Source organism: Lithobates pipiens, unplaced genomic scaffold (assembly GCF_037356315.1).
Source record: "Lithobates pipiens isolate NorthernLeopardFrog02 unplaced genomic scaffold, aLitPip1_a1.2 Scaffold_16, whole genome shotgun sequence".
NCBI classification, from domain to species: domain Eukaryota; kingdom Metazoa; phylum Chordata; class Amphibia; order Anura; family Ranidae; genus Lithobates; species Lithobates pipiens.
Genome location: NW_027507748.1, coordinates 527,159,035 through 527,172,557, shown reverse-complemented (window position 1 = coordinate 527,172,557; position 13,523 = coordinate 527,159,035). Strand labels below are relative to the sequence as shown.

General features: G+C 39.5%; 1 protein-coding gene across 1 annotated transcript in view; it reads left to right on the top strand.

The window, feature by feature from the left end:
* Window positions 1–13,523, top strand: part of SUGT1 (SGT1 assembly cochaperone of MIS12 kinetochore complex) — a 277,622-nt gene that overhangs the window by 157,672 nt on the left and 106,427 nt on the right. Inside the window, exons 10-11 of the mRNA XM_077483157.1 lie at window positions 200–216; window positions 1,559–1,655. Of these exons, the coding sequence (XP_077339283.1) occupies window positions 200–216; window positions 1,559–1,655 (114 nt within the window). The remainder of the gene's footprint in view (window positions 1–199; window positions 217–1,558; window positions 1,656–13,523) is intronic.

Sequence of the window (13,523 nt, the reverse complement as noted above, 5' to 3'; positions counted from 1 at the left end):
AGCAGAATACATATTGGCCTAAATTTGTTGAAGAAATTCAATTTTTTTTTATTGGATATGTTTTTTATAGCAGAAAGTAGGTAAAAAAAAAAAGTTTTTAAAAAAAAAAATTGTCCGGCTTTTTTTGTTTATAGAAAAGAAAAGCCGCAGAGGTGATCAACTGCCACCAAAAGAGACCTCCATTTGTGAGAAAAAAAAGACATACATTTTATATAGGTACAGCATTGCAAGACCATGCAATTGTCAGTTAAAGTAACGCAGTGCCGATTTGCAAAAAGTGGGTAAATCCTTCCGAGGCTGAAGTGGTTAAAGTAAAACATGTTTAAACTTTACAAACACTTTTTAAGCCTTTTTTGGAGATGGGGAAAAAAAGCCCTAAATACTAGTACGTTGGTTCTCAACTCCAAGAACATGTGGGAACGAGTGAAAAAAGTATTCTCAACTCGCCCTAACTTCTAACCTTTAGGCCTGATTCACACCTATGCATTTTTAGTGCTTTTTGCATTTTGCACTACAGAACGTGTTCCATAGGAAACCATGTTAAATGGACTGCAGTGCAAATCTGCAAAATGTAAAAAGCGCTAAAACTGCATAGGTGTGAATCCAGCCTTAGGCCATACAATAGATTTTCACACAAATTATTGTAGGAATGTTTGTACAAAAATTCTCATTACATTCGTTGGCTTGACCAAGGTTGTTTGAAAGTACTTAAAAACTACATTTGCTTTTAACATTTGATTTTGGAACTAATGGACTTCACCAAACAAAAACTATAGACACTGTTAGAAATGTGTTGGAGAAAAAATTTCTTTCCTGTTACTTTGAATTTTCTTGCCACTGTAGCTAAAAATTAACATCAATTTGACCCCAATAATTTTTAGATCAACTCGTGAACATTGTTAAAACAGAACATTTTAAACAAACTTCTACTAGCATATGGCCAACTTTACCTTGGCCCTTAGGGTGTCTGTAACTCTCTTCCACGCACTTTACTCTCTTATGAAGATTTAATTTTAACCCTGAAATATATACATGTTCAGCCTCAAACGTATCCCATATGATTAAGCAAGCAGTTCAAAACTCTGGATAGCTGCACACTGGAAAGACTTAAAATCCTATCTTTAATTGAAACAATGTGGGTCACATCAAAACAAGATCAAATAATTCACAGCAAAAGAATAACGGGGTACAAAGAAATCTGACGAGTTTCGCACCGTGATCAGTGCTTACTCATAGCTGACTCATGGCACCTGGGGCTCATCAATAGGAGACAGAGCTTCAGCCCTTGAGAGCTACTTCGGAGCTGTGGTTTATCTTTTTTATCCCATATGATGTGGTAAGCTTTCAGAATGAAGGAGAACTGATTGTTGTGTTTAACACATCACCCCTTTATATAATGTGAATACTGGAGAAGAATTGAGCTGCAGAGAGTCAAAATCTATGTCCTGCTTCCCTTGTAATTTTTTTTTTTGATGTTTATAAAGAGAGGACTGAATACAATGGTAATTATATGATCTTGTTTAAATACTCAATCTTTTTTTATATATCTATTTTCAAGGCACGACTGGTACCAAACAGAGTCCCAGATCATCATTACAGTAATGATCAAGAATGTACAGAAAGATGATGTACACATAGAGTTTGCCGAAAGAGAGGTAATGTGTTTTATAACTCTAAAAACTAGACACTTAATGTATCCTTTTTCATATGTCTTCATTTTCAGTGGCTTCTGCTTAAGCTGCATCTCATTTGCACAGTTGAACAGAAGCTTCGATGCCCTGCAATTAGCATGCTGCATTTAAGTCAGAAATTGGAAGCCTATATGTGAATAGGAGTATAGAGTTTACCCTTCCAGCTGGATAAAACACTCTGTAATGTTCATATGCAATATTTCTTACTGACTCAAATCAGTTTTTAAACATTGTGTTTTATTTTTTATTTTTTTTTATTTCAACTATAAGAAAGTTACTAAATAGTATAAATGTCCTTAAGGGTTCTCCCATCTAATCGGAGGCAGGGTACATTCGGAGTTGTGAATATACCCTTGGGGCTAGTTCACATAAAATATGGTGATCAGTGTTTTTCCACACTGGAAGAACGCCAGTCACTGCTAAGACATACTAAAAACAATTGTTTCGTATGTGTCCTATTTACACGTAAACGCATCCTGGAGCTGCACTGCAGTGATCTGCAATAAACTGCTAATATGCTGCATTTTATTAGTGTATAGTACGGACTTGCATGCCATTGTACAGTAGAGCAGCACACCACACCATGCAAGAAAGTGTCACTTTGTGTACTTCCAATTAAAGTTGAGTTTAAAAAAAAGCGAACTGTGTGATGGTCTGAAATGTGCATCACACCACCCCCTATTTCTCGCTCACTGCAGTAAATGAGTGTTTAAACCACTTTGGTTTAATGTACAGCAGCTGTCATGTATAAAAGTACAATAACTTCCACCACCTTATTAGATCCTCACTTAGACAGCCTTATAACCAGTTAAGCCTTTAATGAAGCAACGAACCTGTTTGCATAAAACAGCTGCTCTACTTTTGCTCTTATTTAAAATTTTTGTTGGTCAGCCCAACCTTTATATTTTCCAGGTACTGGATAGAAAATGGAAGATAATGTCTCATTGGCTTAGGGTGTCATTAGAGATGTTTTCTAATGCAGACATTTTAATTGTTTGGTGTATGCTCGTGGTTGGGGATGCCTTTCCATGAGGCCTGTTTCCAGGAAGTAAGTTTAAGTATTATGTTTTTTAAACTTTATTACTGAACCTGTCAGCGCCACATACAATATATTATGTTTATATGGAGGCACCAAACATCCATTCACACCATGATAAGCTGTAAATATGTGTTTGATAGCATAATGTTTTTCACAAAATATAAAATATCACACATACATGTATAAAACATACATTTTTTATTTTTTTTTGCTTAATATTGAGTTACTTTATGTTACTACCCTTATCATATATTCAGGTTCTAGAATTATTTTTAATTTTGCAGCACATGTAGAAAATGTTTCTCAGCACTATTTCTAGGTTTTGATGCAGAAATCAATGTCCATATGACATGCATGCAACTGGAGACCAAAGGTCCTCTAACACTTTGTACTGGCACCCTGAGAGTAACAGAATTGCCATCCGACAGAAAACCGCTAATATATCTACACATGCTATTTCTTGCTTGCATAAAATGGTATTGGCAGTGATGCTGAAAGGGAAGAATAAAGATTAGTGCAAAAACAATTTGGTATCATTCTGGGGTTGTTTACATGCTGTGATGCTTTGCGTCCTGGCACAACCAATATTATCCTGCCTTGTCACTTTTTCGCGGGTGTTACCACTTGCTGAAAATTACCCATTCAATTAAATGGGGCTGCACTGTAACCATGTGCACTGCATTGAATTGTAGTATGATGGTGTGGATTTTGGGTGTAAAAGCAGGGGGTGTGGAGGTGACAGCCTCCTCGTCACCTGTCAAATGCCTTCTGGAAAGCAGTCCACCGTAAAATGCTCCTCACAGGATGATGCCAGTGTAAACAAGCACTAAGAATAAGTCTATTTGATGCAAAACATAATTCTTCAAAGTAATTCCAAATATACACAAACACTACTATAATCAGTTTTTTGTGAAATTATTTTTTTCTGTGTTTTTTCGTGCCTCCATGTACCATACTCCTCCTTCCTTTATATATATATATATATATATATATATATATATATATATATATATATATATATATATATATATATATAAAATTGTGTCTCTTTAATGTCATACCAACTTGGCAGCTTTCATACAGTAAAATCACATGATTTTTCAGCTTTAGAATTGCCATTCAAATAAAAATCTTATGTATTTCTTTACATCTGTGCGCTGCAACTTTTAAACCCTAAGACAGTGCTGTATTTTTATGTTTTATTTGTATGTCATTGACCTGCTTAAATGAATCGGAAATGTACAAAAACACATGTACCATGATTGGATAACTGTTCAGAATGTTTTTTTTTTCCCTCACAATGCATAATGAATAACATAAAAATTAATGCAAAAATTTATAATTAACACTTCATGACCATACTTACCCCTCTGGTTCCATAGCCCACTCTTCACTACTTATATTTTTTTCACTCTTCACAGATTGTATTTGGAATTGTATTCAATGGTTTTAGCATTTTGTTAATCTGTAAATCATTACTGCTTTGATCTGAAGAGAGTAGATCTCTCATGAGGCTTGTGCTAAAAAAGTACGGCAAATAAGAAAAGTATTGCATACAGTACTCAACTGTTTGTTACAAAACATATTGCACTGATATGTTCATGGTACACATAATACCAAGGATGATGCACTTGAAATTCAAGGAATTTAACAATAATATGAAGAAAAAAGTAGAGAAGATAGATACCCAAAAAGGTTAAAAAAAATATAATAGGGGTTCCAATGATTTTAAAACCAATAACCTACATTTATGGCAAAATTTGAATTTAGCGACTAGTGGTACTGAAAATGGTCGTAAAAAGAGACCAATAACAAACCCCACACCCAAAGCCGGATGAATTCGAAATGGAGGAGGGAAAGGCCTACCAAACAGAGGGAGCAACAGTACACCAAGACAGGCTGATAGCAATATACCTCAACAATATAGAGGAAACCAATATGGTGCAAACTATCGATCACCTAGACCACCCCAACAAGATAGGGGTAATTGTCAACAAAATTATAATTCCCAATCTAATTACCAACAATGGCACCAATTCCCCCCTAAATCAATTCCCAAACCAGAGAGTCCAAATACCAACACAAATGGGTATCAACCTCTTGCCTATGATGAGTATAATGAGAATTCTCAATAGCAGGATTCTTTTTTAGAACAGCGAGGGAATGGAGGGAGGGGGGAACACTGAGATGAAATGCCTACCCAGTGAACAACAGAGGGGGAGGAAGGAATGGTCCACCATACTGCCCTAACAGGGATATGATACCTGCAGGATTACATGGGAGAGGAGGAGTGCTGACAACATATGGGACATTGTAGCCTATGGATGATGTCACTGCTCCAGGCTTTACTAGCTGTGATTTGAGTGCTCTCTCATCTCTCCTGCACCTGATGCTGGCTGACACTGGGGAGATCACATGACTGTGCCAGAGCAGCCTGATAATAGTTAAGTATATATGCTTTGCTTACATCTTTTGGAATTCCCCTATCCTTGTGAGCAGCCAGGAGTGGTGAAACACAGTAAGGAAGGTTGGTTCTCAGGTGGAAACAACTAATAAATACAGCAAAATGAGCCAAAAAAATGTAGTTACGTTTTTAGAGTATAGGATTTCATGTCATCTGTGCCTAGTTTTGCCACAAAGAGTAAATCCAGCTCTGAGCAGTCCTGTTATCTTTTTTCAGTAAGATAAAAACTGACACAGAGGAATGTATGTCCCTTTCTCCCCCTTGCTGTAAGGGACAGGTAATTTACATATCATGCACAAGTGTGAGAGAGACATTCTGTGTCCTTCACATCCCTCCTCCTTTCTTCTTCAGCTTTTGTAGAAATGGCTGCTCCACACCTCAGCATGATTGGGCATGCTGAAGTTATGTGGTGACTTTCCTGAGTTTTGACTGGATGTTAGTGGTCATGGGGCATTAGCCACAAGACAAGAAGAAGCTCAGTGTAAGAAATAAAAACTGTATTTTACCCTCTACCTAAAATGTAAAAGTAAATGGTGGCGCTGATATTAAAATATGACAATCAATACTGTAACATAAATGAAATAACACCCTGTGACAAGTGAAAGTCACTGTGAACATTAGTGACAGAAGTGACACAAACTAGTCATAAAATAATCCAAATTTTGACTCCGTGACTTCAAAAATATCTTTCTATAGCAGTTGTATAATTCCAGATTTTCCACCCACGCCGCATGTGAAAGTGGCTCCGCTCCCCTTAAGAAACACACTCACCAGCTTTAGGTGCCTTGCACACTCATGCTCGTGATATACACATTTACCCTCAAAGAGTTAAATCATCCCACTGATATCCAACCGTGCATACGGAAAAAGATCTCTTCACATGAAAATAAAATAAGTGTTCCAATAGTGTGATAACGTAAGTGAAAACAATTTAATGAATAAAAGTCTCCAACTATTGCACTCGCATAGATTCAAATAAAGTAAGCATAAAAACAATCCTCCTTGTATCAGCAAGTGGTGGTATATTGTGGTCACAGAGGACCCGCGGTGTAAGATCTATATCTCACCCTCGCTGACTCATCAGACTCTGATCATCACTTCCATTTTGACGTCCTATGTCACAGCTGGTTGCCGTACAGCCACACCTGACGTGTTTCGTCATTGCGACTTATTCATGGATTTGGCTGTACTGCACGCCAACCCTCTCCTTTATAGTTCTCGCATTCATTACTGGCAGAAGTGTTGTTACTGTGCATGCGCACACCCCATGTCCCCCCAAGCACAATAGACCAACCTTTATACTGGTCACATTCACATTACGGGACATCACATTGGTTATAATTTTAATTTTATTTAATTTATGTTCGTTTATGTTACAGTATTTATTGTCATATTTCAATAGTGTAAGATATACACAGGAGAAAATATATGTTGGCAACGGGAGTATGGAGGTGGGACAACAGACCCACCTGCAGAATCTGGAGTTTTTCGGGTATCATAACAGAGGGGAGACATTTGACAGGTAAGGATACATGCAGGAGGCATGTATATCCTTTTAGATAACCACTGTGGCAGTAGTTTAGAAAGGATGATAGTGGGTTTACATCCACTTTAAGGCTAGTTAAGTGTAAGCTGGAATTCCACTTAAACATATTTATAGCTAAGAACAAATTTCCAGATGACTGTGAGAAGGAAAACATGTGAAAGTCATGTAAAAATTACTTTAGGGTAATTTTTACAATGTTTGAAGTGCTTGTAAAGTGAGAATTTTTTTTTTATCTTAAATGCATTCTATGCATTTAAGATAAAAAAAAAATACTTCTGTGTGTAGCAGCCTGCCCAGTACCCCCTAATACCTGATCCCCATCTCTTTCCAGCGATGTCCACAAGTGCCTCGGCCGTGTGGGGCTCTCCTCCTGATTGGCTGAGACATTGGCTCCCACTGCTGTCAATCACAGTCAGTAAACCAATCGGGAGAGAGAGGGGGCTCTGTGTCTGAATGGACACAAGAAGCTGTGACTCTGCTCCGATGCCCCCATAGCAAGCTGCTTGCTGTGGGGGCATTCAACAGGAGGGATAGGCCAGGAGTGCCGAAGAGGGACCTGAGAAGAGGATTGGGGCTGCCTTGTGCAAAACCAACTCCACAGAGCAGGTAAGTATAACCTTTTTAGAGAGAAAAAAAAAAAAAAAAAAAAGACTTTACAATCACTTTAACTTGGTATTCATATGGCTTAAAAAATAGCCTATAGTTTCCCTTTAAGATTTAGATTTGCATGTATCCCAAGATTAGCATGTTTCTTTGCATTTAATGCTAATACATTCCGGGAATCTTCTGTTATCACGCAAACAGGCTGTCTATAGAAAGGACACCAGGCAACTTGATTAGACAGGGTTTGGGCAGCAATTTAATAGACAGGAAGATTGTTATGCAAACTGCTTGCATGAGCTTACAATTATAAGGTGATCTTTTCTAGCATGAGCAGGCTTCATTTGTAATATTTCCATGTATAGCCCATCTTTATAGAAATCCTGCAGCTATCTTTTCTAAAATGCTGCTCTGTAAAGCTGACAGTATACCATGGAAATTTTAAGCAGTTGTACTCCTGGTAGTTCCTTAATTCATCTGACATGCACATTCACTATTCAGGGCTTGTCAAGTTCTCTCCCTATGTTTCCCCATAGGTGGTATAGTGTGGCCTATCTTATCTCTGCTAAATTAGTAGAAACCAAAGGCCTGCAGATTACTAAAAACAATAAACTGCTGGCATCCCATCATACGATGGTTTGTAACCTATATGTCATGAGTTTTTTGTGATGTGCGAAAAAATATCCCACAGAGATTTACAAGAATGCCAGGCTTATAAAACATTGCATCAATTCTCCTCCAAAAGAAAAAGCATTGTGATATATCCTCAGCAGGATACCTTGCGAAAATAATGGGTCAGATTGACCTATGGTTTTCAGCATTTAAATGTTGATTTACCTTTTTAGTTTTACTTTTTTATACTTGAACACTTGCTTATCAAAGTAATGTGGCAACATCACCTCACTGTAGTACATTATGACAATCATAGCAGTTACACTTTTTTTTGTTATACAGATTTCAAAAGCCATTTTGATTTCTGCACATGGCTTTGTACAAAATGTACTAGCAGTTTTTCATTACAGCATGCAATCGTCATTAGCAAGAGACTTGCTGATCTTTCTATAACGCTTTAAAAAAGGGTCTCGTAGTCATGAGAAGAATTTTTTTTTTTACTTTGAAATTATAGGCCTTAAGTTCCTAGACCGAAACCTGTGTCACTCTTACTCATGTCCATGCTTATTGTTGCATTTAGATTCATGTTTTTTGACCAGCACATAGTGATGTAAAGATGGCCTAGGCTATAAGAAGATTGCCAAGAAACTGAGCTGCAGCACGGTAGCCAAAATCATACAGCAGTTTAACAGAACAGGTTCCACTCAGAATAGGCTTCACCGTGGTCGACTAAAGAAGTTGAGTACACATACTCAGCGTCATATCCAGAGATTGTCTTTGGGAAATAGATGTATGAGTGCTGCCAGCATTGCTGCAGAGGTTGAAGGAGTGGGGTGGTCAGCCTGTCAGTGCTCAAACCATAAGCCACACACTGCATCAAATTGGTCTGCATGGCGGTTGTCCCAGAAGGAAGCCTCTTCTAAAGATGATGCACAAGAAAGCCTGCAAACAGTTTGCTGAAGACAAGCAGACTAAGGACATAGATTACTGGAACCATGCCCTGTGGTCTGATAAGACCAAGATAAACTTATTTGGTTTAGATGGTGTCAAGCTTGTGTGGTGGCAACCAGGTGAGGAGTACAAAGACAAGTGTGTCTTGCCAACAGTCAAGCATGGTGGTGGGAGTGTCATGGTCTGGGGCTGCATGAGTGCTGCCGGCACTGGAGAGTTCATTGAGGGAACCATGAATGCCAACATGTACTGTGACATACTGAAGCAGAGCATGCTCCTCTCCCTCCGGAGACTGGGCTGCAGGGCAGTATTCCAACATGACAACCCCAAATACACCTCCAAGACGACTGCTGCCTTGCTAAAGAAGTTTAGGGTAAAGGTGATGGACTGACCAAGTATGTCTCCAGACCTAACCCTATTGAGCATCTGTTGGGATTCCTCAAACGGAAGGAGAAGGTGCACAAGGTCTCTAACATCCACCAGCTCCGTGATGTTGTCATGGAGGAGTAAAAGAGGACCCCAGTGACAACCTGAGAATCTCTGGTGAACTCCATGCCCAAGAGGGTTAGGGCAGTACTGGAAAAAAAATGGTGGCCACGCAAAATATTGACAATTTGGACATTTTCGCTTAGTGGTGTACTCACTTTTGTTGCCAGCGGTTTAGACATTAATGGCTGTGTTATTTTGAGGGGACAGAAAATTTACACTGTTACACAAGCTGTACTCTTACTACTTTACATTGTAGCAAAGTGTAATTTCTTCAGTGTTGTCGCATGAAACGATATAATAAAATATTTACAAAAATGTGAGGGGTGTACTCACTTTTGCGTGATACTGTATACATGTTGTGTGTTGTGGTTTACCAGGGTTATGGCTGAAGCTATCGGCCACAACCGTTCTCATAAATTTTTTTTAGAATGGCTCATTAGCCACTAACTCGCTTTCTGATATGGCAAGAAGGGATGCCGTTTAACGGTGTTTCTCTGGCTTATCGGTTTTACCGGCACACCCGAGAAATTATTCGACGGTGCTGCCAGTTTGTCACAGAGGCGAATGGAGACCAGATCGTGTCTGATCACCTCTATGGCCTTGGAGTATTGGAGCAACGTAATTTCCGATCTAGGGATTTATTTTTTATTTTTTTAAGCAAAAGATTTTTTTAATTTTATTTTTCCTGCCTTTAAAGGTAAAGGAGAGATTTGGTGGCCTCTTTGACCCCAGGTCCCTCCATAAAGAGGACCTCTCATCCTTCGTTCTAATACAAGGGATGTTTACATTCCTTGTATTTAGAATAAAGTTATTTAAAAAAAATTACAGGGGCAGTGTTAAAAACATATGTAGGTCGAGCATGCATATGTTAACGGTGTTCGCACCACACGGGAGGTATTGCCGAAAATGTTAGAGTGAGAGCAATAATTGTAGCGCTCTAGGCCTCCTCTGTAACTCTGAACATTTTTACAGGTTACTGATTTAAAGGGTCACCTATGGAGATTATTAGCGTAATTTATTGCCATTCCACGAGCATATGCAATTTTAAAGTTTAACTGTGTGAATTTCAAAGATCGCCATCTTTTTTCCTAGGGTTTCTGTTAAAAAAAAAAAAAAAGATATGTTTGGGGGGTTAGAAGTAATTTTCTTGCAAAAAATACTGATTTAAACTTTGAATCAAAAAGTTACAGAAAAGGCTTGGCCTTCAAGTGGTTAAAGACAACCATGCATTGCATAACTGAAACTATAGCAAAATCCCGCTTGTGAGTAGCAATGGGCTTGGGTGTGTTTCGGATCAAGCCTGCCAGGAAGCCATCACAGCACACCACCAATCATCCCAGATAGCAAGGGTAACGTGCCACAAATTTGTGGCAGTATTGCAGTGTAAGTCTGTTAACTTGCTGCACATTTTCACTGATAAGTTGTACACTTGCAGAGCACTTGAAGCACAATTTCTAGTTGACACTTTTCCTATTTGTAGCAAATTTCCGTGGCAAGTCTCTAGCAAGAGCATAGTTGCAGTGTTGAGTCTACAGCAAGAGCTCTGCAAGTCAGTGACCCCTGTGGTGGGATGACTATTGCACAACATAACTGACCTAGCACTTACAGAATGTTTGCAAAGAAAGTTGATCTGCAGTCATGCAATGCAGACTTGCTGCAATTGTGCAACAAACTTGTGACGCTTGGTTAGTCTAGCAATAGCTTAGCAAGTCATTTTCAAACTTACAGCTCAATTGCTTGCTATCTGAGATAGGCAGTGAGGCACTTCCCAACCAGCAGCTACACATACACATGCTGCCTATGATTGGCTGTATGCAGTGCCGGCTTCCTGGTGTGCTTGATTCGAACACGCCCTAGCCCATCGCCAGTTGTGAGGTAGAGTGAGACAGTCGATGCTTAGTTGCCTCTGAGCCTGGACAGTTTGTATTCACTGAGCATTTTTTGTGATACGGCGTCGTTTTAACTGATAATTGCATAGCCGTGCCATGCTGCACCCAAAACAAAATTTACATTTTCCCACAAATAGAGCTTTGTTTTGTTGGCATTTTATCACCTCTGCAGTTTTTATTTTTTGCGCTATAAACAAAAAAAAGTCACTTTTGAAGAAAAAAAAGCAATATTTTTTGCTATAATATTCCCCCCAAAAAATCTAAAAAAAACAAATTTCTTCCTGGGTTTAGGCCGATATATATTCTACATGTTTTTGGGGGGAAAAAAATCGCAATAGGCTCTCCTATCTTGTTTCTGATCTTTCTAAACGCACACTGCAATTGAGGAAAGCAGTGGAACCTCTATTAGAAATTTTGAACACTCATGAAATTTGTTATATAGTGCCTTGCAAAAGTATTCATCCCTTGGCATTTTTCGTGTTTTGTTGCCTCACAACTTGGAATTAACATGAATTGTTTGAGGATTTGCAACTTTGAAGATTGTTGTTTGCTTCACAATAAAAAAAAATTAAAAAAAAGGGACAAAACAGAAAAATGTGCATAACTATTCACCCCCCTAAAGTCAATACTTTTGTAGAGCCACCTTTTGTGGCTATCACAGCTCAAGTCGCTTTGGATAAGTCTCTATGAGCTTGCCACATCTTACCACTGGGATTTTTGCCCATTGCTCCTTGCAAAACTGTTCCAGCTCCTTAAAGTTGGATGGTTTGTGCTTGTGAGCAGCAATCTTTAAGCCTGGCCACAGATTTTCTATTGGATTGAGGTCTAGGCTTTGAATAGTCCGTTCCAACACACATACACGTTTCCCCTTAACCACTTCCCGAACGCCGCACGCAATATATGTCGGTGTAAGTATAAACACTTGATCGCCCCCAGTTAACTCTTTCGCCCCCTGTCGCCAGTGTCACTGATCGATCGCCGTGTTTGTGTCACTGTTGACACTAGTCAGGTGATTAGTTTCACCGTGAGGTTTTTATAGCCTCAGGTAACCCCATATATTACCTAATAAAGGTTTTAACCCCCTGATTTCCCCCTAGGTAACCTTTTCACCCCCTGTCACCAGTGATCACCATGTTAGTTTTACGGGTGATGCTGGTTAGTCAGTTTGCTTTTTATAGCATCGGGGCACCCACCGTATATCACCCAATAAAGTTTAACCCCCTGATCTCCTGGTGGGTGATATGTTAGGTTTTAGCATCAGTCAGGGTCTGCATCGCCCCAGACAGTATCAGATTAGTGCCAGTAACGCTAACACCCACCCACGCACGCACCATACACGTCCCTTAGTAGTATAGTGTCTGAACGGATCAATATCTGATCAGATCTATACTAGTGTCTCCAGCAGTTTAGGTTTCCCAAAAACTCAGTGTTAATGGATCAGCATAGATACCTGCTAGTACCTGCGTTTAGCCCCTCTACCCAGCTCAGCCCACCCAAGTGCAGTATCAAACAATCACTGTCACTTACAAAACACTAAACACATAACCACAGCATTCACAGAGTCAGGCCTGATCCCTGCAAACACTAACCGTTTTTTTGGTAGTGTTTTGAATCAGTTGCTGACAGGAGCTTTTTTTTTTTTTTTTTTTTTTCTGTGAGTCTCACTAGTGTACCAGTAAATTTAGAGACCAAAATGTCAAATCAAAGGTACACTAGTGAAGAGGCCTACACGTTTCTGAGCATGACAGATGGTAAAGAGGAAGTCACTCATCTGTCAGATTCAGGCTGAGAATACGAACCTGTAGACAGCAGTGGCACCCTGACAGATATCTCTGACAACAGGGTTGTGGTCCCTGCCAAGGTCAGACATACCAGACCCCATTCTGCTGTCATTGAGGTGCAAGAACCGCAGGTCCCTCGTATGGAGCAAAGAGCCATTACTAGCGTTGCTCATCCTTCTGGTGAACTGGCAAGCACCAGTGGCCTAGTACACCCTGGTCGTACATTCAGCACTGCGGTATCACGTGGTGAGTCCCATAAGTGCCATTCAAGCTGGTGATGTGGCAAGCAGGAGTAGTGTCCTGCTGCCACCAAGAAGACAAAGACAGGCCAATCGAGCCCATAGTGCCCTTCCTGCTGCATCTGGCAATCCTAATTGGGAACCCACCACTTCTGCAGCACCCGTACTTCCCACATTCACTAAAGGAATATATAGAAGAGCGCCAAATCAGTAAAAAGTGCA